At 38.7% G+C, this 27939-nt stretch overlaps 2 protein-coding genes across 6 annotated transcripts in view; one reads left to right on the top strand and one right to left on the bottom strand.

The window, feature by feature from the left end:
• Positions 1-8544, bottom strand: part of PAIP1 (poly(A) binding protein interacting protein 1) — a 28812-nt gene extending 20268 nt beyond the window's left edge. Inside the window, exons 1-3 of one of the 3 annotated variants that reach the window (XM_058828264.1) lie at positions 8319-8544; positions 6862-6979; positions 3393-3574 (exon numbers count right to left, since the gene is read on the bottom strand). In XM_058828264.1, the coding sequence (XP_058684247.1) occupies positions 3393-3574; positions 6862-6892 (213 nt within the window). In that variant the 5' untranslated portion in view covers positions 6893-6979; positions 8319-8544. Of the gene's footprint in view, positions 1-3392; positions 3575-4938; positions 5479-6861; positions 6980-8318 lie in introns of those variants that run through there. The other 2 variants (XM_058828263.1, XM_058828262.1) reach the window with 2 other exon arrangements.
• A 40-nt stretch (positions 8545-8584) lies between these two features.
• The window catches only part of NNT (nicotinamide nucleotide transhydrogenase), a 43929-nt gene continuing 24574 nt past the window's right edge, over positions 8585-27939 (top strand). The window contains exons 1-13 of one of the 3 annotated variants that reach the window (XM_058828258.1): positions 8585-8652; positions 9594-9783; positions 13546-13629; positions 16748-16977; positions 18086-18303; positions 19713-19800; positions 20424-20512; positions 21288-21475; positions 22281-22414; positions 24166-24357; positions 25307-25460; positions 26354-26515; positions 27276-27386. In XM_058828258.1, coding sequence (XP_058684241.1) covers positions 9633-9783; positions 13546-13629; positions 16748-16977; positions 18086-18303; positions 19713-19800; positions 20424-20512; positions 21288-21475; positions 22281-22414; positions 24166-24357; positions 25307-25460; positions 26354-26515; positions 27276-27386 — 1801 coding nt within the window. In that variant the 5' untranslated portion in view covers positions 8585-8652; positions 9594-9632. Of the gene's footprint in view, positions 8653-9593; positions 9784-12354; positions 12374-13545; positions 13630-14412; positions 14542-16747; positions 16978-18085; positions 18304-19712; positions 19801-20423; positions 20513-21287; positions 21476-22280; positions 22415-24165; positions 24358-25306; positions 25461-26353; positions 26516-27275; positions 27387-27939 lie in introns of those variants that run through there. The other 2 variants (XM_058828260.1, XM_058828259.1) reach the window with 2 other exon arrangements.

Below are 27939 nucleotides of genomic sequence, written 5' to 3'. Positions count from 1 at the left end.
TCCTGGAATTAATTTCATGACTTGTGAAGAACGCGTGGGTAAAAAAAGTAGACTTTCCAAAATCATTCAGACACGTCATAAGTTAGTGAGGTGGGGCACACATCAGTGTAACAGAAGTAAAACTAGAAAGATTTCCTATGGTATTTAATTAGGTAGAATATATGCCAGTTAATAACACTAAAGACTAAATAACTTAATGTTGCCCACCAGAAATAGGAAAAACCATGGGTTTATGGAAATAGAAGCAAATTGTTATTACATAAATCCTTTGACATCCTGAGGACTGGAGCATGGGCACTTCAGAGAAAGGAAGTGCCTTCACTTTCAGAGTGCTTTCAGAGAAAGAAAGGACCTTCAGAGGTCCTTTCTAACCCAGTGTTTTCTATTATTCTAATGGCTTGAAGCTTACAAGTCCAAAAACTAAAGGCTAACAGGCCTGTATATGACTTGCTACATAACCTGCTTCACTAAAGGAAATCAACATTTATAAGGCACTTTCAAACAGCCCAGTAGGAGTTCCACACAATACATTTAAAACTAGTTTGTTTTACAGAATTATTACATTACTGGGCAGCTACTGCAGCTTAATCACATACAGCTGAACTAGCATCTCTCCAAACAACCTGCCTGACTCCAGCCAGGCTGCAGAACATGCAATTCCTGTAGCTGGTAAAAGAAGCTGCTCCTTCTGGCAGCCATCAGATTGTTACAAGATCCTCAGCAAAGAAGAAGGTATCTTCCTCTCACACTCACTTGGCAAGAATCCAGTCTTGGAGAACATCCTTGTTTGTAAGGGATCCCAGTACCATTTGGTATACTGGTGTCCCTGTTGTATACACTTATTTCCAGTTCATAATTAAGAGTCTACACACAGAGAACTAAATTCTGTACCATATTCATCTACTTGTATTAAATATGCAACTTCAGAAGTCTCAGTTTCAGTAACTATGCCAGGGAACTGAATAGCAGAGTAAAATGAGTAATTTAGAAATTCATAAATATACAACTTTATTACTTATATTTGATACTTTAAAAACTAACTAAATTTAGCCCAAATCATTGATCTGATTTTTCTTCAGACTTCTTAGGAACAAGCTTTCTTTCCCTTCAGTTATATGAACTCAGCAAATTTTCAACCAAGTTACTGCAAACCCAAGTACCAAAAGACTGTTGCATATACAAAACCCCCTATGCATGCTGCATGAGGTTAAGTGGTACTCTCATACTTGGTCTTCTGATGGAAATGACTGAAGTTAAAAAAGAAAAAAACAGGAGGGAAGGATTGTGGAACCCTAAAATAAAAATCTCACTCCTAAAGCTATGAAGTAAGAATGTCATTATGCCTATCTGATGGAGTGACAGCCATATTATTACCATACAGACATGCCAAGGAACAAATCTGATTTTTCCTACTGGCAATCCAAACCTCCCTAGTCACTAGTTCTGCTGCAGACATCTAAAATTTCCAATGGGTAGGACTCTGTATGCAAACAGAGAATTCCTTTCTCTGGCCTCTCTCAGGCCTTTCTTCAAAGTCCTGGTAAAGTTTTTCTGAAAATTCTAGTAAACCTTGTAAGCTGTACTCCTTAAACCATCTTCCTGGGTAATTGATTGTTTTGAGCATCAAAAAAATGGAAAGATTGGAAATTAACTGTCCCAATATCAAATGTTACATGGACAGACACACTACTTATAATGGTACACAATTGAACAAGGAATCAACACTATTTTTAAAATAATAATTTTTTTTTGCTACAGCAAAACACCTGTATTTTATTAGAGAAATTCAATATTTCAGATCAATAAATTCAGGGATCTTTATAAATGAAAGCTGAAAATTACTAATTTTAAGTAAAAAAAGAAGTTTCTCAAAACTTTGCTTTTATTCAAATTTTAAAACTCATGGTCTAAATCAGTGTAACTGTAAAGTGTGTTAAATTTCTTATCTTTATTACAAGTGAGCCCAATTTATAAAATTCCTTCAGTTACTAAACTAAAAAAACAACAGATTTTGTAATAGTGAAGGATGAAAGAAAAATACCACTGCTTTATGTGTATCATATTCTCATTAAAGTCTCTGCAACATGTTTTGCTAACGTTTTTAGAGGTATTTTTATTAATAGATGAGTCACATTCATAGCCTATTCCACAACATAGCAACCAGGAACTCCCACATGCTTGTGTGTTTTTGCAAAACATCTGAAAAGCAACATTGTTGGCATTGAAACTTTGCAGTTTTAAGAGTGCATTATGTATGCTATTCTAAATGTTGTTTGGGTTTTTTCTTTGTCTTGAAACTGAAACACTTTATTTATAGAAAACATGTAACCAGTGCTTGGGCAATGTAGGTTTTTTTTTTTCCCTCTAGATGATCAATTTACCAAAGCAGGTTCACATTAGCATTGTCAACAGTTTTATATTGGCTGTGGGCTTTATTATTCATGAGAATAATTACAATCAGTTAGCAGGCAAAGCTGGTAACACTGAGGTAACATCAATTTTACTGGTGAGGAAAAGACTTCAAAATACCACACCACCATATTTAGCATTCAAATGAAGTATTTTCCTACCAGTTATTAAAAATCTATTTGATTCAGCATCCTTTTTTTTTTTTATCACTTGACTGTATTTGTAGAAGTTCCCACCTGTTTAGATATAGTACCAGAGTTTGACTGCTTGCATAACAAAAGGATATTCCAAGAATTCACAGAGATCATCCCCGGACTAGAATTACTGAAGCAGTAACATGGAAGACAATGGAGTAGAAAATAGAAGTACCAGCTTTTATTACATGATGCATCTACAAACTGATCTGAGTCTAGCTGGAAATACATTTCTTATTAGGTGTGTGGGTAGGTAACTGCTAGGAATGAGTCTAGTACTTTTTTTGCCCTTTGGTGATACAACACCACTGAAGGAATTAGGACACAAGATGGTACACTAACTTAGGCAGTCACGATGAGTGGTACCTGTGGCACAGGAAATTCAGGAAAGGCAAAGCCTGTGGTCAGAAAAGCTAAAGTTCAAGCTTTCTCCCGTGCTTTCTTGAAAATCCTGTGAATTCTGCAACGCTTAAGGTATGCTTTTAATTAAGATGCAGTATAAATGTAACTACAACAGAAAAGCCAGGTTTCTCTCATGTTGGATTTAACCAGTTGTGGTGTAGTCAAAAAGGAATGTGGTTATCTGCAGCAAGCTTTGGCAAAATATCCAACAGCAGAGGCTCTCATGTACATCCTGGCTGCAACTCTGGAGGTTATCAACAGAATTTTTGCAATCTCATCATCAAATATAAAATTCAAAGTATCTGACATAAAAGATCTCAAGAAAACATTATTAATTTGAATACAAGTAAATTGGCACATACTAAGGAAGGAAGTTAAAACACTCACTGTGAAATTCTGGTTGAAGTTCTGGTTATATCCTGGTGGATAAAATTCAGGTGCTTTAACAGACAAGTTTGATGTTGCTACAGGATCCACAGCTAACTGAGGTTCAGCCATTTCTGGTCCAGAATCAAGAACAGAAACTTTATCTTGTGATCCAGATGGAATTCCTGTCTTTTGCAGGTGTTCTGAAAAATTTTTGTTAACAGCTTATCTTAGGAATCACTAAATTAATATGTGTTCACACAGAGTAAACACAGAATATATTTTTTTTTTATTTAAAGTATAGTTTCACTCTAAATAGATTTCCTTTAAATACATAGGCTTACTTTCAATACATATGTTTTATTGTTTATTGTTAAGTAAGGCTACTCATTCAAGCACACTCTAGATGTCTTTCTACATGATAGAAAGTAAAGTGTTCATGCACAGGTGATCAAAAAAAAAGAAGGTAAAAAAACCCTTTTTTCCATGTAAACACATTTTTTAAGAGTTAACCTAAGTAACTAGTAAATCTGCTTATAGTACATTTGATTATCCCGTGATTTTTCATAGATTTTAGATACAAATACAAGATACATTTGGAAGGTCAGTAAATGACAGACATCACTAATTTTTACCAATGCTTATTTTCAACAAAATGCTCAAGGACACTTGGTTACTATTGTTCTTGTATACCATTTGCTAAAACATCCAACAGAAGTGTTTTTAAAACACTATTTTCCAAACCTCTCTTTACAGAGTAACTCATAAGTTTATTGGAAACAGAACCTGATACCTACCTGAAATAAGCTGACCAACAAACATTGCTTTGTGTTACTGTTGGGTTGGGTTAGTTTTTTTGCAAATAGGCTAGAACTCTTCAGTAGGGGGAAGGCTGAGACCATCTGCAGTCAGATTAACAGATGGATAAAAAGCACACTCAGATGTGGGGGCACAAAAGGGGGAAAAAGACAGAAAGTATTGCAAGCAGATGCAATACAATATCACACCTTTACCTGGTCCAGGTCCATAACCCAGTATGCTGATTTCAGCTGGGATAGAGTTAATTTTCTTCTTGCTAGCTGGTATAGCACTATGTTTTGGATTCAGTATGAGGCAAGTGTCGATAACACACACGTTTCCCATGCTCTGATGGCGAGCAGATGCACAAGAAGCAAGGAGGCAGCAAAGACCAGACAGCTGACCCGAACTGGCCAAAGGGATAATCCATACAACAGAATGTGACGTTCACTATATAAACTGGAGGGAAGTTGGCCAGGAGTTGTCAATTGTTGCTGGGGGACAGGCTGGGCATCGGTCAGCAGGTGGTGAGCGACTGCACCGTGCATCACATGATTCTTTCTGGTTTTCTCCCTCTCACCCCTCTAGTCACCCTGGTGCCCGCCAGCCCCCAGAGCTCACCACGCTGACCCGGCCTCAGCGCGGTGCACGCATCGCACACCCGGGAACAGGACCACGCTCCCGAGGGCAGATGCCGGTGACCCTGCGGCGCCGCGGGGAGCCGCGCAGGTGCCCCGCGTAAAGAAAGAGCGGGGAGAGCAGCCCGTACCTGCCATCCCGGTGCCCAGGGGCGCCGTCTTCGGAGGCCGCAATGGTTCCTGCTGCGGGAAGAGGCCGCCCGGCTGGTGGTGCTCCTCCTCGGCCGAGCCCCAACCGCGGGACGCACAGCCCGCGGGGCGGGCCCCGCCGCCGCTCTCCGGCGCGCCGCACCCGCGGCCCCGGCCGGCACCCGGCGTTCGGTTGAAACTCTCCGACATGCTGAGGCCGGGAGGCTCGGGCGCTCATGGGAGGGAGGAGCGGAGCGGAACGGAGCGGGGCGGGCGGAGCGCGGGCCCGCCCCGGCCCCGCACTTTCGGTTTCACCCCCGCGCAGCGTCGCGATGGCCGCGCCCGCCCCGAGCTCGCCGCAGCCTGGAGACGGCGTTTCCAAAGCCACCGTATTCCCTGCGACTGCATCTCCACGGTAACGAGCGGGGCGAGGTGACCGTGGCAGAGCCAAGGTTTCAGCTACAATGGGAGACCTGCAGCCACAGGTGCATCGCGCCACGCTGTGCATACACAGCTGTTTCCACCAGAAAGAGATGGAAAAGCTGCAGGCGAAATTCTAAGTTTAACCCCATAAAGTTAAGCCTCAAACTAGACCATATTATTGTACGGTTACGGCTACTGAATAAAAATATGTGCGATCACAACAATATATTTTCATGTATAACTTACACATGATGAGGTCACAAATGCTCTTCTGATTTAATGTTTAACAAGCACTTTCCATGCTAGTGGGAACCAATGAAGAATATGGTTCAAGTAATGCATTTTTCCTAATATTATCACATAAACAGTGAGTGTTTCAACTCACATGTTCATTTACAATTTAATTCATCTATTCTTCTTCAATTTCAGCCCAAAGTCTTGCTCTGCTTGCTTACTTTTGAAAACCTGGTATCACAATCAGCTTTCAAGATAAGGCAAACAAGTGTGATCTGGTATGCCACAAATACGCCCCAGCTGATCCTGCTGAGGGAGTTTATATTTTGTCTCCCTGAACAGTCAGATCTGTGCAGCCCTGCCACAGACGAAATCAAAACATTGTGTGGCACTGGGTCAAACTCTCTTCACCATTCATGAAGGGGGTGAAAAAAATAGGCAACTATGGATGAAACATTTCTAAAAAAATCAGAATAGCTCTGTCTTCTTAAAAAAAAAAATCCAATTGGATTTTTTTAAAATGGTGCCTTTAGAAGTCAAGTTCCTATTGGGTTTATTATAACATGTTACCATTTTCAATTATTAACAGGGGATAGGCAGGGTATAAAATATTTGTTATTTCCTCAAGGCTTGAATTGGACTGATTTTTGGTGAGATAAGAAGGTGGCCAGACATTAAAGGTGTCACAAGTTAAAATTAATGAGGTTCATGGGGAAACTGTTCCTAGGCAACCCCTCTGGAAATATAGAATGGTAAACTAATAAATCTATAGCCTGCAACTGGAATGAAAGCCGATGCAGGATGTTTTGAATGAGTCTTAAAAAAATTCTAATACCTTACTTGTGTAAACCACTGTCAAAACTAATTTAAGCGGTATTATCAATTCTTTAAAGATCACAAATTAGCTACTAAATTTCTACATTAAAAACATTCAGTGTTCTTGTGTTATTTCAGCTTCAGTTTTAATGCATATATTGTCACCTCTGTCCACATCTGTAGACTTTGCCTTACCAGGAGGAGAATGAAAAGCTTACAGTATTGTGAAGATGAAAAATTAAATTCTGCATCATTATATACTGGGATCACTTTTGAATATACCAATCTTTCAATTTAGCAAATCTCATTCTTTAAGGTATACACCTAAGAGGATCTGAATGTCTTAAGCTCTTGAGCAAGAAGTTTTCACCTTTGGACATAAATGTGAACTCTTTTCACATAGCAGACATTTTGTATTAATTTAATTTAATGACTGTTCGGCAACTACTTACCATTTAAAGTGGAATGTGATCCCAAGTCCATATTTTTCTTACAGATGCACTACTTAAGTTTGCATGAACCCAGTTGTGTTTGGTTGGGAACCCAATTTCCTCTCCCTAGTATAGACACCTAAAACCAGAAAAATAATTAGGTAGTTAATTCCAAAACGACCCCTGAATACTACCTACAACAGTACACCCCTTTAGACTGCTTAATATTATGCTTAGAATGTTTTGGCCTGACTAGCTGTGAATTACTTCAAGCCTCTGAGACGACACAGCAGAAGCCCTGAGAACGCTAAAGTAGGCAAACCTATCCTAAGTACCTAATTACTGGATTAAAACTTTCACCGAATACAACTTTGAACACTTGTAGGCAGCCACAAGGAAATACCTGCTTTGCCCTAAATGTCTTAACTAATAATCCAAAACTTAGTTCAGAACCAAATCCATACACATCTTCAGTGCCTGGCACCGAGAAATCACACACTGTAACCTTATCACTATTCAGAACACAGGCATTTTTATATGCTCTATTTTTTTTATTTTTTTTTTAATGCTGATAACATATTTCTAATTAGAGAAAAGGAGAGGGCTGGTTCTAGCTTTTCAAGTGTAACTTATTATTAATAGTTGGAATTATTCCAATCGCTACCATACTGATGAGGCATGCTGTTGTAGGAGTCAATGGTTATTGAGCCCAAAACATAAAGCACAGGTATAATCTGTAGCTCTAAAGCTCTGCAGACCTCACACAAGGTCTGCAGAGTAATTTATTTAAAGGCACAGTAATGAACACTTAGTCATAGAGTATCCTATTAATTACTCTCAGGGTAACTTTCGTGTTTTCAGTGCTTAACTTTGCTTTCTAAGTCACCATTTAGAAGTCTGGAAGCTGTATGACACCTCCAGCAATATGCAGTTTGCATGAGCAGCTACACAGACTTAAGCAAATTAAAAAAGCTAAACCAAAATGCGCCTAACTCATACATGGAACCCACAGATCGTGTGAAGTAAGACAACATATGCAGGATCGTGCGAAGACAATATATATATCGGGGCAATGGACAGCATGGCTGGCGGTCCTCTGGAACTGCTTCTCCAACCCCATGTGCTCTTCATCCAGCAATGTAATATTTCAACAGTTATAGAATCGCAGAAGCACAGAATCAATTAAGTTGGAAAAGACCCCTGAGATCATCGAGTTCAGGCTATGACCGACCATTACCACGACAACCAGACCAGTGCCATGTCCAGCTTTTCCTTAAACACCACCAGGGACGGTGACTCCACCACCTCCCCGGGCAGTCCCTTCCAAGATCTAATCGCCCTTTCTGTGAAGAAATTCCTCCTAATATCCAAAGTTGACACAGCTCCCCATTTTCTGTTCTTGTACTGCACCTACCACTCCGACACCCCGCTGCTTTTTCAGGCATTTTAAGAAGTAAAAATAATGAAGAGGACACCACCTACGTGCTATGGCGTTAGCCCCAAGTCCAACACGCGCGTTTCAGCACGTCTCCTCGCCAGCCCCGATCTTCGCCTCTCCGCCGCGATCAGTCACGGGCGGTTCGGCGCGGTTATCCCGCTCTGCCGCTGCCGGCGCCGCGGACTCGCCAGAACCACGGCCACTCCGCGCCGCCGCCCCTCAGACGCCGCGTGACGCGGCCGCCCGACCCCCGCGTGCCCCTCAGTCCTTCCGGGTTGGCGGGCGCGGACCCGCCCCCGCCCCGCCCCGAGGTAGGTCGGAGCCGCGGCGGCGGCACCGCGGGCGGGAGTGCGGCGTCGTGTGGGGCTGCGGCGGTGCGTGTGCGGGGCTCCCTCTGGGGCGCGTGCGGAGCTGTGTGCGGAGCTGTGTGCGGGGCTCCCTGTGGGGCGTGTGCGGGGCTCCCTGTGGGGCGTGTGCGGGGTTGTGCGGGCTCGGTGCGGGGCTGCGGGAGGAGCGTGTGCGGTGCTCCGTGCGGGGCGCGTGCGCCGCGTCGTGTGGGGCTGCGCCGGCACCTCCTCATTCTCCCGGTGCGTGCGGGAGCCAGCCGCTGGTGGGGAGAAGGCAGCGGTGTCCCGCTGTCGGGGGGAGGGAGGAAGAGAGGGAGCGTGGCAGGATGGACGCGCGGGAGGAGGCAGGTGGCCCGGGAAAGGGCCCGCGGGAGCGGGGAGCGCGGAGGTGGCGGCTGCGGAGTGTCCCCCGAGCGGGGACAGTGCGTGGCAGGGGACGAGCCGCCCGCCCAAGGTCATTCGGTGGCCGCGGGCTATAAATAGCGACGGGAAAGAGAAGGGGCCGCGGGGGCCCGGCGGGATTCCGGGCGCAGAGCGCATTCTCGGCTCCCCTGCCCGCCGTGTTCCTCCCCGAGTGTCTGTTCTGCTGGGCCTCCCGGGCGCCTGCAAGCTGTGTCCCACCCAGGGCGACTCCTCAGGGGAGCTGTGGCAGGGATTGGAGTGCCTTGGGGCGCCGCGGTTTCCCCTACCACAGTTCCTGTTTTAAAGCAATGGTGTAAAGAGAAAATGGCCTTGAGTCGCAGAAGTGCGATCCCCACGTCATCTGGTCATGCCAGTTGCTTTGGTTAAGGTCTATTTTATTTAATTTGGAAAAAAAATGGTATTCTTTTCTAGCCAGAAAGGTAAAGGTGGTGAGGAATGATTGTCTCGTGGCTACTGGTAGTTGACTTGTCCTAAACCTGCTGCGTTTACATGCCTTCTGTCCAGTGTCATTAATAACTCTTGATTTGTTTCCACATTTGCTGTAGGGATTCCATACGTGGGAAGGAATTTGTTCTGAAGTCGCAATGGCGAGCCTTCTGCGTGTTGCTGTCAGTGGGTGCTCAGCTCCTGTTTTTGGCAATGTGCTCCCACCGAAGGTGTGTTCCGCAAAGATGCCGTGCTTGCGAATGTTTAGAACCCACCAGGTGCTTGGATCTCAGGCAGCTCCAAAGCCAGGTAAATTGATGAAAGTACTGTAAATAATATGTTATTTTAAAACATGAATATAAATTGTTTCTTTTTTTCTTTCTTTCAGATCTGCCTTAGTACAGAAATGACTTAAAATAGAAAGAGCACTCTTAAATCATATCAGCAGAATACTTGAGTCAGTTGCAGCACAATTTTAGACTGGCTTTATAGGGCTTAGGCAGAAGAAGTTTGTGTTTATTATGAACACTTTGGACCCACACAGTTTTTGTGGTTACATGGTCTGACCTCCTGCTAATACTTTCCTTACTTGAAGGTACTTAAATAAATGCTTTGCTTAGTTAAAAGCCTGAGTTCCCATGAATTTTGGTAGTTTTGGTAGTGCAGCTCTTTGTGTATATGTGAGAGAAAGTACAGACCTCACAAAGACAGCATCTGCTAGCATGAGGATATGTAGGCATTATCATCCCATCTAAAAAAAAATCTCATGACTTTGTTTAGGAAACACTTCCAATGTATCACTTTGAAAAACTATTGATCTGTATCTTCATGTGTAGAGTTTGTTAGAGCATTTGCACAAATTGCATTTCAGCAGATAATGGACAAGTTCAGGTATTTCCAGAAAAAAAAAAACTGGGAAAGGTGGCACCCTTGTTTCCAGTTTCTAACATGAACCTGGTATATGAAGATCGGAGCTGATAATTTTTTTTGTCTATTCCATGCTGTACATAACGTGACAGTTGGAAGACTGAAGAATACTTAATGCAGGTTTAACAATATTTTTGCCCATTATTACTGCATAGGTCATGTCTCCCTTGGAATTTAGAGACCCTGCTTCTCTGCAGATGTAGGATCTTAGTCTGCAGAAGGTTAATGTGGAGAGATGGACTGATTGCACTCATCATGTCTGGTTCTTCCAAATGTAGACAGTAGGTAACTGCATTAGATACTTGGAGTATTAGGAAACTAGTGCTGTTGGAAACAGAAGTGTCTGTTTGTGAAAACATGGGACACAAAAGTAGCATGTAGTATCTCTGAGAAGCCTGTGTTGCATAGATTTTGTTGCAGTACTAACAAGGAATGGTGCATTTTGTCGTCCTTTCAACTTGATGACTGAAGATTTTGGAACTTCTGAAGAAATGTCATGAGAGGAAGTTTCTTTACTCTGAGGGCTCCTGATAAATCTCTGTCATAGCTGTGTGGTGAAACAAGAATTTCTTTTGTAGATTTGAGATGGTCTCAATTTTTTTTCCATGTTAAATATCTGAATGAATGAGATATCTGTCAGTCTTCATATGGCAGATTGTCCCTTGGTTGGGAGCGTAAAATGCAACATAGGAAACTAGGTTCAAAGTTCTTTCTGAAATATCCCAGGTAAGTGTCCTCGTTTGAGTTTGGAATCAATTTTGTATTTGACTTTGACCACAAATTTCATCATGAAACTGTAGAATCTCTTCTATTTTACTGAAACTGGTATACTACTCTGTGTGTGAATTTTCTCATTTTTAAGAATAACTTTTGAAAAATTTTCTTACAAGGATGGAGAATTCTGATTAGTGTCCTCTGTTTAAATGTTCATTGTTGCCCCTTCCTGTTGTGTGAAAGCCCTTACTTAAGGATTAGTAGTATTCATGAAATGCATTTATTTAATATGGAGAATTACAAGTTTGGTAGTCTTGGTTGATAATTAAGCTGTCCTTGTAGTACACTTTGGTAATGAGATTTGTCATTCAGTAGAGGACAAATCAAGGATAAAACAGTAATTTAAAGACAAATTAGAAGCAGGGCTATTGCTTGTATTTACTTTGTAAGTGCTCTTGAATCAAAATGTAAAAGATACAGAATAACTGTGTTTTATTCTTTCAGAAATTAGCTTTGGATATAGTAATACTTGGTAAAATCACTGTAGCACTAAGAAGAGTAAGTTTTCTGAGAAGGGTAGTGTCACAGCGATTCTTCTTAAGGCTGTAGTCATTACTTTCCTTGTCTCAGATTAGCTTGCATTCTATCTAGGCTATGTTATATACAAAAGCAATAGCAGCTTAAGGAGAAGAAATATGGAGATACAGAGTCAGCTGAAAAGTAAGCCTGGAGCGTGGATAATTTTCTTACTGCCAGCTATTATTCTGCTGCTTGCTTACTGGAAACATAGCAACTTTCATACAGATGTGAAATAATTTGTGCCAGATAGTCACTAGGACCTGTGCTTCAGAAACAGAATCAAAACTTTCTGAAGCCTTGGGAAAAGTGCATATGGAGTGACTGACTCTGACCATCCCAGTATACTTCCAGATTAGTTTGTCCTACAACTCTGTGATTTTACCCCTCTCTGTTTTGGGATTTTAAATATAATTTTTATTTTGATGCTTATTTCTTAAAATTTCCTGTTTTTTTTCCTAAACCTGGAACAGTTAATTTTCAATTAGTTTTCTAGGTAAGCTTTATTTTATTTATAAACAAAAAATATGTTTTTTTAATTTCTTTTTTTTTTTTTTTTTAATTACTTATTTATGTAATAGGAGGGATCAGGTGTTCATTTAATCTTCTGTACCATTTTTTTTTTTCTTTTTGCCAACATCATATTGCTGTTCTTCGGAATATGTCCTCATCTTCAGAACAGGTGAGATGGTTTGTTTAAAGGTTATTAGTGTAACATAAAAAGTAGGCATCCTGTTTTCAATCCCAGAACATGTGGCACATAGTCAAAACTTCTCCTTTATCTTTTCCCTAAGTCACTCTCTATTGGTTGATACTATTTTGTTGCAGACTACTTTCCAAAGTCAGGTTAAGGAGATCAAAAACCTGTATTTTCTGCTATAGTTTTCACTTAGATTGTCTCTAAGATTCTTGTAGATAGAAATTACATGGAGAAAGTCACTGTCGTAGTTTTGTTTACTAGAAATTTGAATATGTGTTCATTGCACAGTTAGGATTATAGTAAGGAAACTAAAGTGTGGCTTCTTACTAGTTTTTCAAAGTTCTAAGTTATGTATATGCCACTGCATTTCACAGGAATGTACACTCCATTTTAAGACCTGTGAAATTTAATGATTCTACTTCTGATAGTGGCAGAATCCAAGTACTGTGTATCTTCTACTCAGTATATTAAGGAACTTCATGACTGGAAACAGTGCTCTGGGTATGTGTATATCAGTCAGTATTTGGAAGATGTCCATGATGTTGTAAAGCAGTAAGTCACTAAAACATACTCAAGGCAGTTCTTAAAGAGATTATCTGACATGAAGGATTAGAGACACAACTTGTAGGCTTCACACTCTCATGTAACTTTAAACCCCTGGCAAGAATAGCAGACTATTTTGAGCAGAAAAAATAGCAGAATATTTTGAGCTTCCTCAAAATAAAACCTAAATCAAGGTCCTAAATATTATCCTAGGTTTCAGCCTTTTGAAACTATTGACTTTGATGAAATTGCTGAATTCAACAAACCAAATCTGTATTAATTGCAAAGTTCCTCCAGCCAGAGTACCCGTTGTGTGTATCAGTGCAAACAGGCAGCTGGGACAGACACAAACTCATGTCTAGAATCCAAAGGGTAAATTTATTTCCATTACTTCACTAACTGGGTATTGCTGAAGCAGGACCCGGGCAGAGGAAAACAAGTGGAGAAACAGGCACCAGTAAATCATCACAGACCTGCTGCTCACTTAGGCTTATCAAGAGTTATTTCCAGCTGAAAGGGAGCTTTGCAATCCTCCTTGCTAGTGTTCAGTTTTTTAACCCTTTCTTCCCAAGATCTGTGCTGCAGTTTTAAGATAGATCTTTGTTTTTAAGTTGTAGATACCTCCTCCATTTTGGTACTGAATCATGTGGAAGCTCAGGACAGTCTGCTTGAAAAATGTCCTATACCTTCTCTAGGTAAAAGCTGGCAAACTGGCAGTTTGCTTATGTATTCATTTGCTTTTGTACTTATGGGTTACTAGAGTTCTGGAGCAGTGGGACACTGAAGAAAAGTAGGTAAAGCAAATGAGACTTGTTGAGTATTTATCTTGGATTTGATCTCCCAGAGCTCTGGAGAAGAGCATGTTCCTCAGTGCTGGTCTGTGCTCATTCTGATTACTAAATAAGGTGCAGATACTTTACATCTGAAAAAGTTGTACTAACTTTTATTGCATGCAAGATGTACCAATAAACAAAGAAGTGAGGAATGAGGAAACACATTTGGCATGTAGTGAGTGTATATTTGTGTCCTGTTACTCCTAGCCATTTATTTTTCTAGTCTGATACTCCACACAGAAGCAAATGAGCAAATGGAAATTAGAAGCAACTATTGTCATTACAGCCTTAGGAGCTAAAATAAGATTTGCTTGAGAAAAAGAAAGGCTTTAGTCAAATGTATTTGTGCCTTTAAATTTGCAGTTATCTATTTCCTTTATGCTATAATTTATTCCTTCCCCCATTTGCTCCTCCTTTCCCCTCCCTTTCTTCCCCTTATTTTTCCCTTCCCCTATATTCCCCATGTTTTCCCCCTCCTTTCCTCCCTTTCGGCATCCTTGTGCTACAGAAACTTCCAAAAGGAGAAAGGGAAGGTAGTTTACTCAGTGCTTTTTGAAACTTTTTGCATACTATCTTACCCTAGAGCTATTTCCTCTCTGAAATTCTGATGGGTTACTGTTATCCTAACAAATTTCAATCTTCTAGGTTTCATTCCTGCTTCTAAAAGACAAGAGAGCTCATTTCCACCGAGTTGATTTAGTGAAAATCAGAAGCAGAACTTTATTGTGTAGTAATTAGAAGAGATGAGGAGAAAAGTCTCTTCAAATGACAAGGGTAATTTGAGTGACAGCAAGAGTTACCACAGCTGGTAACAAGTGGTTAGTGCTGCTGTGGTAGGTATGGCCTGAGCTGCACGGTGATGTTTAGATTTGGTGTATGCTGGTGGAACAAATCATTGCAAAGCTCTGTTACCTTTGTGAATCTGTTATTTCAGATGTGCATTTTTGCTCCTGTTGTGACTTTGTGTTCTGTGAATGTATGTCTTTCTGAATTTGAGTGTTGTCTTGTGATTAAAATATTTCAAATGTTCTCCACCATATAAAACATCAAAACACTTCTATCTTCAAATTATTTGATACTATTTTATTAGTCAAATTTCAAAGACAAAGCTAAAATGAAAAAAAAAATAAATCATAGACTCATTAAGTTTGGAGAAGACCTCTAAGATCAAGTCCAACCTTTGAGTGGACTCAACTTTGTCAACTAATCATAGCACTGCATGCCACATCCAGTCATTTCTTGAGCACTTCCAGAGATGGTGACTTGACCACTTACCCTTAAGTGACCTATTCCAGTGCTTAACCGTCCTTTCAGTGAAGAGCTTCTTGCTGGTATCTCATGGCTCAGTACAACCTCTCCTAGTGCAGCAATTAGAAATAATGAACTTCTTTTTTCTGGTGGGCTTTCATTCTGTCTTTTTGGATGTATTATTTTTTTTTAAAGAGTTAGTAGGCTGAGAGGTATGAGTAGGTATTTAAGTACCAGTTCTTAGCAACTCTGCAATGTATTTTCAGAATGTAGTATGTTGACAGTTTCTAACCAAAACATTTTCAGATTGTCAGCTTTAAGCACATTGCAGTCCAGGTTCAATTTCATAGATAATTTATTTTTATATTTTAAATCTGAATCTATTTCCTCAAAGCTCTTACATTGTAGTTTTTTTTTAGCTTTTTTTGCATGTTTCTATCTCAAAGTCATAAGGAGGCCTTCTTAAAATTTGCATTCTTTGCAAACATAGTATTGTTGGACAATTTAAAAAGAGATTTGTGGTTTTAAACAAGCCTGTCATCCTCTTCCTCCCCTTTTTTAGGTCTGGGGTTTCTTTGGTGGGTTTTGTTGTTGTTGTTGTTTGATCATTAATATGAGTGACTGCTTAGACTGCTCAAATTATAGTTTATTAATATTCATGTGGTGTAAATGTCTTGCATAGTAATGCCACAATCCAGGCTTAAATTCTGGATAGATGTCAGTGAAAGCTGGTACAGGATTCAGCCTATGCCTAGCATGGACTGCATGCTGTCAGTGCAATTGAAGCAATGTAATAGTTTTATGTATGATTATTCTGCTTGAGCCCATCTATTCATAAATAATGTATTTAAACACTTGTTTGGATCAGAGAAGTTTACCTCACAGATATGAGACTGAAAGCCTCCAAATTGCACTCAAGTGAAATTTGATGTTTGTAATTTGAAAACTATTAAGTAAACCCCAAATTTCTGCTTCAGCAGTTTCCTAGTGTTACTTAGTGGAGCTTTGAACAAGTTAGGACAAGGAAATAACTTTGAAGAGAAATATTTTCGAAGAAACTAGTAGCTGGATATTCCATTATTCTTCAACTACTTTTGCATTCACATTTTTCATTTCTGTGGCTACTTTAAGGGTAGCTTATTGATGCAGTTGTGCTTTTCCATGTGCTTTGGGGTGCATATGTTGCATTCAGTAATAGTGATTTGGTATAATTTGATATACATTACAAATTGTAATGTATACTACAGTTGTAATTTGATATACATTACAAACATACTCAGCTAAAATGCAGTTCTGTTGTTCAAGCTCATTTATTTCTTTCTTCACAATAACCTGGAAGCAACTAGAAAGCGATTTAAATTCTGGCCTGAGGCAGAATGTGTTATCACCAGTACACCAGGTATTGTGTAAATCAGAATGCCAGTTATACAGTTGGAACTCTGTAAATGCCAGTGGGTATGAACTGCACCAAACACTTGTTATTGCTTGTGTGGCTGATTGTGCTCACGTGCTCATTGCTGAGAGAACAAGGTTCTCTAGGAAGATGGTGTAATTTAAGGAAATGTAAATGAGGTTCCTAGAAAATAGCATTCTGCTTCTTCTTCCCTTAGGAGGGAGAATTTCTAACTGTGACATGTGTCTGCATGTGTCTGTACAACATTGAAGAGTGTCCCTTACATCAATTAATTAGTGTTTAGTACAATTAATGCTGTCTTTTCTGCCACTCTTACAGGAATTCCTTATAAACAACTGACTGTAGGTGTCCCCAAGGAGATATTTGAGAATGAGAAGAGAGTGGCTCTGTCACCAGCTGGAGTTCAAGCCTTGGTTAAGCAAGGCTTCAATGTTGTGGTGGAATCTGGTGCTGGAGAAGCTTCCAGATTTTCTGATGACCATTACAGAGAAGTTGGAGCAAAGATCCAGGGGACCAAGGAAGTCCTGGCTTCTGATTTGATTGTGAAAGTAATTGCTTTATTAATATATTTCCTATTAAATTGTTCTTGTAGAAATGTATAGGTAATTTTTTTCAGGTAATCTGTGGAAAATTCAATAAATAAGGTCCTTTAAATTAGTGTTTTCCATTTTGAGTTCTAGTTCAAGTTTTGTATTTTTTTTAGTAGCTCTGTATGCACCTATACTAAAAAAAATTAGTAAATAGTGTTGAAAAAAAAATGTGGATAATTTAATATAAAGTTTTTAACTACCTAAGAGTTGTTTTTTCTGGAGTGAGGTATTCTGGTTCTGGAATCTACTCAGATGAGATTCCTGCTCTAAGAAATCTTTTATCCAAAATTGGTAACATATAACTCTAGTTACTCTTTAAATAGAGTGGTTTGGGATTTTGAAAATATGATTCTGTAACTTTTCTGAATTCAAACACAGCAAAAGTATGTTTAAAAATTAGAGAAAACAGCAGTCTTACTTGAGAGGTCTTAGGTTGTGCAGAGTCCTGAAGGGGAAAAAAAAAAGAAAAAGACCTTTACTTTATTGTATTACTTTATTTACTTCAGTTGGTCTGTTTAAAATTATCCCATTGAGCATAGAATTTCTGTGAGCTGCTTTTTGAACAGCCCTTTTCAGTAGGTTTCCCTTTGGAGAAAAGTGAGAAACTCGGAAGTGAATGTAGATGAATGTAGATCAGTGCCTGCTGGACATCTGCCATGAAATACCCTGTATGTAGTCATGCACTACGACCTGATTGGTAGTTCTTAGTTTGTAGAGCCTAATTGTCATATCTGTTGAGTAATCATTTTGCTTAAAAATGGTGAGTTTGAGGGTAGCTGTCTGTTGTAAAAGCAGGAGATCCTAGTTAGAAGTTGTCAGATTTTTCTGAAGGTGTGTGCTGACAATTTTTGCGTTGTCACCAATCCACCTAGAGCCAAGTCCATGATGTGGGCTGCAGCTGAGAAGTGCAGTTACTCAGTTCAGTTGTGTAAATATCCTTTGATATATTTTCTCCCTTCTGTACTTTCTGGATGGGAATGGACAGACTCCAACCTGGGAGAAAGGAAGTGGAATGTGTTCTGATTTCTTTCCTCTGATTAACTTGGAAATTTCTGTCTTTTTTCAGGTGAGAGCTCCTATGTATAACTCATCTCTAGGTGTACATGAGGCAGATCTTTTCAAGACAGCAGCGACCCTGATTAGTTTTATCTACCCAGCACAAAATCCAGACCTCCTGAAAAAACTTGCAGAAAAAAAAGCTACTGTCTTGGCTATGGATCAGGTTCCACGGGTCACCATTGCTCAGGGATATGATGCACTTAGCTCCATGGCCAACATTGCTGGGTATGGATTTATTTTGGTGTTTTTTTTTTTGCTTCACTAAGTATAGCTGGTTTAAAATCATGTGCTTTGATATTAGGTATATCTAAAATGCTTCTACATCTCTATTTTCGTGCAGAGCTGTTTGAAGCAGGGTGGTGTTTAAGTTTCTTATGGTTAGCTTTATAGCAGATCAGAGCAATGCTTTTAAAAAAAACAAAACCGAACACAATTTTTCCAATTCCTGACTGTTTTGTCTACTACCTTTTTGTGCTGAACTAGGTTATCTTGAGCACAGATTGTCTGTCATGGGGATCTGGTGTTGCTAGGAGCTAACTAACCCAAACAGCACTCAGTGTGATTGCAATTGCAGTGGCAGTTACAAACAAAAGATCAAATATTGTCAGACGATATCCATGTTTTGCAACTAGCATTTTAGGTATTGCAGTGAATTAAAATGTTGTTATACCACATTTCTTTAACTGGTTATTTTTTTAAAGTTATTATTTTTTTGACTTTTTACTTAGATGATGTCTGAGGCATAATAAACCATTGCGACGGCTGCCAGCTTTTGTGCACACAAACAGTGTACATCCATCCACATGTTAAATTATTCCCCATGTTTTCATTTGGTGTGATTCTATGCAACACAGAAATTCATAAAGCATTTGAAGATATAAAATATGCAAAGTATATTCCAAATTTGAGCTACTTTTATGGCATACAGACCTCTATATCTCTCTGCTAGAGATAGGAAAAAGGGTGGAATGGGACTGCTGAAACACAACACTTTTAGTAAAAATGCAAGAAAATGTGCCCTGTTGTTACGAAAAGACGAAATTACACATTAATCTTTATTTTCAGGTAGCTCTGCTGGTGTTAATTTGGTGTCCAGCTACCCATTCTTGGATGGGGCAAATGAAGTAGCAAGGTTAAGCTATTTGTCCTAAGCCATATAGCTCTGTGAAGTTTGGGTCAGAGTACCTTTCTTGAATGTGCCCTTGCTGGCCTAAGTGAGCCAACTGCAGAGTTACACTGTGTTTTGTAATTACTTGTTCATGCGCCCTTCCATAATGACTCTCAGGTTATAGCCTTGGAAGTTAGTTTTAAGGGCCACAGAGTTAACTTTTGGCAAGTTATACATTTATTTTTCAGGTAAAATTTTATTTGTGAGAATGATCAGTTGAAGACATCCAGTATACTGCAGTCCAAAAATTATGTGTAAAAATGCATTTCATGGTTTAAAAAAAATCAAAAAGCAAATGGCAAGAAATCTGAACAAAGACTGTTAAGCTTGTTTTCAGTGGTAAAATACTAAGCGTGCTTTATCCTACGCATGCTCTAGTTAAATGTTCATCTTTTAAATTGATGTAATGAATGGAATTTTACTAAATCTGAGAAAACACTGATATGTGTTCATCCTTGATTGACAGTTACAAGGCTGTGGTCCTGGCAGCAAATCACTTTGGTCGGTTTTTCACGGGTCAAATCACAGCTGCTGGTAAAGTTCCTCCAGCAAAGGTATGTGCAATTAAACATATACTGTGGCAAAAGAATATGTTAATTTCTGAGTAGAGGTAGGTGTTACTGAAACTATGTTAAAATACTTTTTCCTGCCTTTTGACACTTTCTAGAGAGTTTAGAAATCGCTATAACTATTCTCATACAACTTTTTGTTCACATCTGTTCTGGTTTTGTTTTGGGAATAATAGAATAACTTCAGTTTTATTTAAGTTTGCTTAGTTTTAAACATCTGATTAGCTATATGGGGTTGGGTTTATTTTTTTTTTTTTTTTCAAAATAGGAGAAGGTAAGGAAGCAGTTAAGAAAATTCAGAGATATTGGTATTTCTGGTGCATCGAGGAATGCAATGGAAGGGCTTACTGAATTGGAATTACAGGTGGATTGGTGTGAAGAGAAATGAAAGTAGAATTAGAGCAGGATAAAAGGAAGATAAATCAAGGAGAACACCTGTGTTTTCTTAGATAAATTATTAGCTACAGAAGAGCTGGCTCTCAGATATGTGTAATTAGTAGTTACAGCTTTTAAACTGTTGGATGTATGGGGGAATCTGCCAAAGCAAATTTGGTTTTATCCTAAGGTATCTTATTTAAATGGCTGGTTAATGAGACTTACCATTCTAGGTACTGATCATTGGAGGAGGGGTTGCTGGCCTGGCTTCTGCAGGAGCAGCAAAATCAATGGGTGCAGTGGTTCGTGGATTTGATACTAGGTAAGGGTGTGAAAATTGTAATATCAATCTGAAATAATTTGTGCTGCACTGAGTCATAATTCACTTCCTGCCATTTTTATGCCATCATTAGTTCTTCATTTTTTATTAATTTTAAAATCTGTCTAAAACGTTCCATTTTCATTTTAATTCCCTTTTTTAACTACTCTAGATACTTTTATCTTGAGATGTAAGAACATTTCTGTTTAATTCTCTGCATGTTGTGACTGTTCACCTGAAACTGAAATTTAGTCTTATTATTTAATGTGATGTCATATGATGCAAAGTAAATCTAAGAATATTAACAAGCCACAACTGCAAACACCTACCCGCTGGTAATTTTCCCTGTGAAGGTAAGACTTATTAGTACTTCCCATCTCACAGTTTAAAGACAAGGTCCCAGGTTTTGTGCTTATCTCCCATTTTCAGCACCTTAGATTGGGCTGTAGATTTACCAAGTGATGACAACAGAAATGCATGAGGAGAGTTAATCAGCAAAGCCTCAGCTTTGAGGCTTTTCTTAGAGCAACTCTGCTGACAATACTGGAAACAATAGGCTACCTTCATTCCTTATTCAAGTATGTCTGGAACCTAAATTAATCAATGAAATTATTTTTTGCACTGAATACAGAAAGCTGATGACTTTGATTATGGTCTCTTTAATATTAGAATAGGTTTTACATCTCTTGTCTGAAGATAGCTACTAAAACCACTGGTAAAGTCATGATGTATTTTTAAAGTAGTGGTTTTTCTCTCACCTACAATTTTCTTTTTCTAGAGCTGCAGCTTTGGAACAGTTTAAGTCTCTTGGTGCTGAGCCTTTGGAAGTAGACTTAAAGGAGTCTGGAGAGGGACAAGGTGGTTATGCTAAAGAAATGTCCAAAGAATTTATTGAAGCTGAAATGAAACTCTTTGCCAAACAGTGCCAAGATGTTGACATTATCATCACTACAGCACTTATTCCAGGTATGTTTTATGTGAAAAATGCTAGTTTTCATTTTTCTAGGTAAGTTGTCATATTTTGAAGTTGTATCTGCATAAAAAACGAGGGGTTAGTGAATTATGTGTGTGAGCATGTACCTTTACACTTCTGTGATAAAGGTCTGGTTTTAAAGTGTGTCCTTTTGTTTTTTTAAACAACTTTTGTTTTTGAAGACTATCAATATAACTCAAATACCATCATGTTTTTCTTACTAAAAAAGGAGTAGGTAGTAATAAAGTAAGAATATATAATTTTCTTGCTTATCTAGTGCATCACTGCTACTTCTGCTATACATCTTGTCCACTGGAACAAGTCTAATTGAACTGGTACTCTCCTTTACAATTGAAACCTAGTAAGGAAGAGCTTAGATTTTAGTGCTTTGTGTTGAACAATGTGTTGTATTTTAGTAAGTTACAATGTGGTGGGGTATTTTTTGGTTTTTTTTTTTGGTTTTTTTTGTGGTTTTTTTTGTTTTTTTTTTTTTGTTTTGACTGGAACTGTAAGATTGGATGTTGACACTGTCAGTTTGCTGGCAGAATTGGACTTATCTTTGGCAGGCTACCATGCATAACTGTCTTGTATCCTTTTGGAGCAGGATGTTCCAGCGCCTCTTTTGTCTTCGTAAAAAAAAACTTTGTGGGTTTTTTTTTTTTTTTTTTTTGTCCCAGGTAAAAATTTTGCTTACAAAATTAAAGCTTATATGTAGAGCAAAGAGGAGTAGTCATCTCCTAAGCTCCACAGATAGAAAGCTGTATTTTGTGTTTAACTTCTTATGCCTTGTTTTGTCAGGCAAAAAAGCTCCAATCTTGTTTAAGAGAGATATGATTGAATCAATGAAGGAAGGTTCAGTTGTTGTGGATTTAGCTGCAGAAGCAGGGGGAAATATTGAGACTACAAAGCCTGGAGAAATGTATGTTCATAAGGTGAGCATTTTAATCTGCAGTTCATTCTCAGTTTACCTGTACTTCCATGTTGTTTTGTAAACTGTATGCTGAAAATGAGCAGCTGAATTTTCAACAGTCTTTCAGCTGCCTTGGGCTGAGGTAATCCTTTACATTTGCATTTGGTCACTATTTATGTACATCAATTTGAATATTTTTAAAGAAATTAACACTTTTGTATAGTGTTAATTTGGTGGTTAATGGATATTACAGAATTCTTGCTACTTAAACTTCCAAGTCCAGTGTTTGTCACTTCTGAGTTGAAAGTCAGATTTGATATCTGTTTCTCAGTCTGTCTAAAAAACATAGCAGTAGCAATAGGTTCTTTGACTTGCTTACCACCTCCCATGACTGGAGGTTAACATTCCCCGTGTTAGGTAAAGCTAAGCAGGTTCAGACTCTCAGTGTCTTACTTCAGTACAAAGTCTCTGGCCTACTCAGTACTATTTCAGTTTCAGGAGGGTGCTGGTTCGCTTGTCTTTATCTTCAACAACATGAGTATATCTCCCATCAATTAGCCAAAGCACTTGAAACCCAAAGTAGATGTAGCATAAATTGGTTCATTAAAGTAAGTAGTTTTGGTCTTGGCTGAACTACTTTGGTTTTGCTCCAGTGTTCATTTGCTCAGTTGAGAACTTGTCTTTCTGTTTTTTGGTTTTTGTTTTTGGTACTTATAAGAAGTCTGCTAACAATTACAGAAATCTGTGTGATGACATTTATAGTAGCAGATTTCCTAGGCTGTAATTTGGTAATGCAACAATATAATACCTTTATTTGGGAAGCGTGTAGGACACTGCTGCTGTGGTTGTCATTGACACAAGCAGAATTCTGTTTGTATGTATCAAAGAATCGCATGTTGCATTTGTCTTTGTGGCTTTCTAGGGCTTTTGATGTCATTGCTTAAAACCTGAAACTAGAGAATGTGAAAGAGAGGTGAGCAGATACTTGCATGAAGAGTTTATATGGAACACTTTTAGTCAGAGGCATATTACCCCTGGATTTAGTGTACTGGCTCTGTGTGATGGAAAATAACAGTGGTGCAGCATTATTAGGATTGTGCCAGAGCATTGCATTAGGAAGCCAGAGTTCTGGAAGCATGCAAGGATTTTAGCTGTAAGTTGTCGGAGCTGTATTTTAACAGAAGCCTGCTTTTGAACACCTAAGAGTGTAAGCCAGCCTTAGCTTCCCAGTTCTTCTTAAAGATTGATATCCTCTAGTTCTCATTAGTTCTTTAAGCAGTGAGATTATATTAGGTTACATTTTTACGTACATATGAACTCAGACTTATTACTTGCACAGCTCTGAGTGAGCTCCCTTCACTCCACTGGCATACAAAAAGTTGTCTTCAGTGCTTGCCTTTCAGAAAAACAGAAGATGCCAAGCATAAGGCAGATTAATCTGTTACCTGGTTGCTTAAAGAAGTTATGTTCTGAGAGAAAGTAGGATTTGAGAAGACAAGCTCTTGCACTAGTATGTCTTCCTCTCTATGAAGTCTTGTTGCTAATAGAATTGAAGGTGTTGGATTTAATCATGTTGGATTCTGTAGCTATTGTGAGTGATCTGTCCCTGACTCATTAGTGTCAGAGCTGCAGGTACCCAATTAAGTTTGGGTTATAAACAGGTAAGTGAAACGGTTTGGATATTTATTTCCAGAAGGATGTACTAGAAGGGATGATGCTTTTTCAGAGATTGTAAAAGGTCCTTATTATTTTACTTGAATTTTTTTTTTTCAGGGTGTTACACACATTGGGTACACAGATCTGCCTAGCAGAATGTCTACTCAGGCTAGTACCCTGTATTCTAATAATATTATCAAACTTCTAAAGGCCATTAGTCCTGACAAAGAGAATTTCTACTTTGATCCGAAAGATGACTTTGACTATGGGACTCTGGATCATGTTATTAGAGGAACCGTAGTAATGAAGGTAAGCCAGTAAAGACTGTCTTCTTAATTTGTGAGTACAGACCTAACATTTATCATTTCTGTCCCTTCAAAATACATTCAGAGATACTGCATGTCAACAGACTTCAGAGATGGCTTGGTAGAGCATGTGGGAAACTGTGTGTTTATTCAGCTGAAAATTCCTATCTCTTTGGGTTTTTTTTGTCTTGTCTTCTTGTCAAGGTTAAACCTAATGTGTTTACTAATGAAAAATTAGAAAAAGATAAAATTTGCGTGTTCCATGTGATTAAAAACATAGCTATTGAAAACATATTTGAGGCTTTACCAGACCAAAACATTCTTCCAGAAAAAACATCCTTCCTTTTTTTTTAAAAAGAAATGTTCCTTTTATAGGAAGAAAAAAAAATGGTGAAACTAGAATGTGAAAAATACTTTATGCTTTAACAGAAAATAATAAAATAAAAACTCAGGGCATAGACCTCAGCTTTCCCAGACCATTGAAGTGGTGTGTACTCAGTGCTGATAGCTCCACAGAGGCCTGAAGGATAACAAGAAATGTGGGATTATCATCCTTGGTTCCTATATGAGATCTGAAAAAGCTGTGATTGCAGTTCACATCTGTAGCAGATTTTGTTATTTCCAAGACTATGTTTTATTTTGTATAGATGGTTATATAAGTTAAAGGACTTTTATCTCTTTGCTTTTCTCTTGTTTCTGCTCTGGAGCCTTGTGCTGTGTCTTCACCAGGTGCCCTTGGACACTAATACCAAATCTTGTCTGAGGGATGTGTAAGCCAGTATGATAAACTAGGTCATGCTTTGCAAACTTCTGCTGATGCAGAAAAGGAGCCTGTTCCTGGGCATGGCTGTAGGATATTAGCACTTTTCTGAATTGCAGGATTAAGAAGAAAAGACTTCTCTAAATACTAAGCATCTGCCATGCTAGGCATAACTGTAAATATCTGTTGTCAGGATGGCAGAGTGATTTTCCCAGCACCTCCACCAAATAACATTCCTCAAGGAGCGCCAGTGAAGCAGAAGACTGTAGCAGAGCTGGAAGCAGAAAAAGCAGCTACTATTACACCTTTTAGAAAAACCATGACTACAGCATCTGTATACACAGCAGGTGGGAAACTTCCATAGCTTCACTGAAGAATCAGTGTAGAGTACTTCTCATTTGGCTAATACCTTTGAATGACCCATCATCTAACTCATTAAATTGAATAACTGTTTGGGAGAGCCTTTGATTTGCTGGTGTATCCTGGTGCAAAATCAATGCAGTGTAAGAACTGCTTGAGAGAGAAAATAAAATTTCTGAAATTTTACCAAAAGTATTGACTTTTCAACAAGTGCTGATTCATTCTCTGTGCATATATGTGTGTTTGGCTCTACTTAAATATTAGTAAAATGCTTAAAATTCTGAAGAACTGCTGGCAAGGACTGTGCCCATACTTTGCAGCAGAATCAGCTCAATGTCTTTGCTTTCTTCAGATTTTATTGTATTGTGTGAGACTTAAATGGCCACAATCTACTGAAGTATTGGAAATAGGACATTTGCTTTGACAAATAAATATTGGCTCTTCATTTATTTTTTTACTGTCAGTGCATCAGAACTTCTGCATGAAGTAATTAATGAATTCAGTAGTCTTAATCCCTTCTCTTCATACATACGCTTTGATACTTCCAAGTAATATCTCAACATAGTTGTGACTTCTACATTTTTTTCTATAGAACAGGAGTGACAGGATTCAGTGTTTGTGTAGAAACCTATCTTTGCTGCATTGTGTTAATGCGTAATGACTATATGTGGATTATATTTATGGCTTTATTTTCTGTTATAAAAGAAACACCAGTGCTGAAAGAACCTTGTGTATATGACAAAATGATCTCACTGGTTTTGAAACTAGTCTGTGCAGAGAACTCCATTTTGCTTTTATGTCAGTACTAGGCTCCTGTTGTATACAGTTTAAATGTAAGAAGTCATTGAAAAGTTACAGTTTTCCTGTCTTTTCCTTCTAGGTTTAGCTGGTATGTTAGGGCTGGGCATTGTAGCACCTAATGCTGCTTTCACACAAATGGTGACAACATTTGGCCTCTCTGGAATAGTGGGGTACCACACAGTGTGGGGTGTGACTCCTGCTCTGCACTCCCCACTCATGTCTGTCACTAATGCTATCTCAGGTAAGTGGCTGTCACACAGCTGCTTGTTTTCTACTTGAAGGAGGCACAACTCCTTTTACCTGAATTAGTGCTGCTGTGCATATTTGAGTTTACTTTCATAAATAGCAAAGACATCTGAAATGTTGTATTTCTGAGAGTATGATTTTTTTCAAAAGAAAGGCAAATATGATGCTATATCCTTTAATTTTCATAATGTTTTATGCTTGACATATTTGCTTAAAAGTTTGTTTTACTTGCAGGGGTGCAGTCTGCTTTCATAGACCACATCTTTCCTCCCATGTCTCCAAAATATTGCCCTGAAAATAACTTACCTTTCCTATTTTTTACATTCTTTTATTCATCTCCTCAAACTATGTGTCTTGAGAGAGGGGGAAAAAGAAAATAAATCCTTAAATACCCATAAGATGCATAATTCTTATAAATAAGATTTTATTTATCTGTGTTTGGCTATATGTGGCAGGTGACAAGAGTTCTACTTTGGTTATTAAAAGCAAAGTTTGTTTTTAGTACTTGTACAAGTACTTGGCTAACTCTGTGCTTGAGGCACTGTTCTTCAAAACTACATTAATATACCATTTTTTTTCCTTTTGAAACAAGTTTGTATTCTTGAAAAAGGCTGTGGTAGTCTTCTTTAAGCATTAAGGTGTGAAGTAGGAGTCAAAATTTGAGTTGACTGGTATTTGTCCAACAATTGAAAGGAAACTTCCTATACATATACAGGCTTTTAATTTCCAGTAACACTTTTTTCTCTTTTAAATAGGTCTGACTGCAGTTGGTGGACTGGTGCTGATGGGAGGACACTATCTCCCTGAAAACATTTCCCAAAGCCTAGCAGTGCTTTCAGCCTTTATATCTTCAGTCAATATTGCAGGTATGAATGTTAGGCTTTCTCCTGAGGATAACTTCAAGTACTAGTGTAATTAACTCTTTAATTATATAATTCCAGAAGTACTAGTCTGAGAATAGAATCTGAGAGCATTTATCAATAAAAACCTATCACCACTCCCAATTTTCACAATAGATATTGTAGGTATTTTGCATACCCCATGAAGTAACCTTCTTTAGGAAATTCTTAAATGTGCATTTTCCTTTCATAGTATCCTTTGGGTGATGATTATATTTTCCTGTGTAACCCAAGAGGGTAGTTGTAGAGGATTTGTACTTGTTTTAATTTTCCTAATTGAAATAGTGGCATAGAACAAAATTTTGTTTCCTTGAGCTTCTGAAGTCCCAGCTTCAATAATAAAAAAGATAAGAAAGTGAGCAATGTGACTTAGAAATACTGCTTTTGCTAGACTAGGTGGGTAAAAGAACACAGTCATAAATGAAGCTGTCTCCTGCAGTCATTGTAGAGTATGGAGCCAGAGCAGGTTCTCCTTTTCTTCTGAATTTCTTCCAAAGGCTAAAAGAGACAGCAAGATCTA

This window comes from Poecile atricapillus, chromosome Z, assembly GCF_030490865.1.
Source record: "Poecile atricapillus isolate bPoeAtr1 chromosome Z, bPoeAtr1.hap1, whole genome shotgun sequence".
Lineage (NCBI taxonomy): Eukaryota > Metazoa > Chordata > Aves > Passeriformes > Paridae > Poecile > Poecile atricapillus.
Note: the sequence above shows the minus strand (reverse complement) of the source record. Positions and strands in the feature narration are given on the sequence as shown.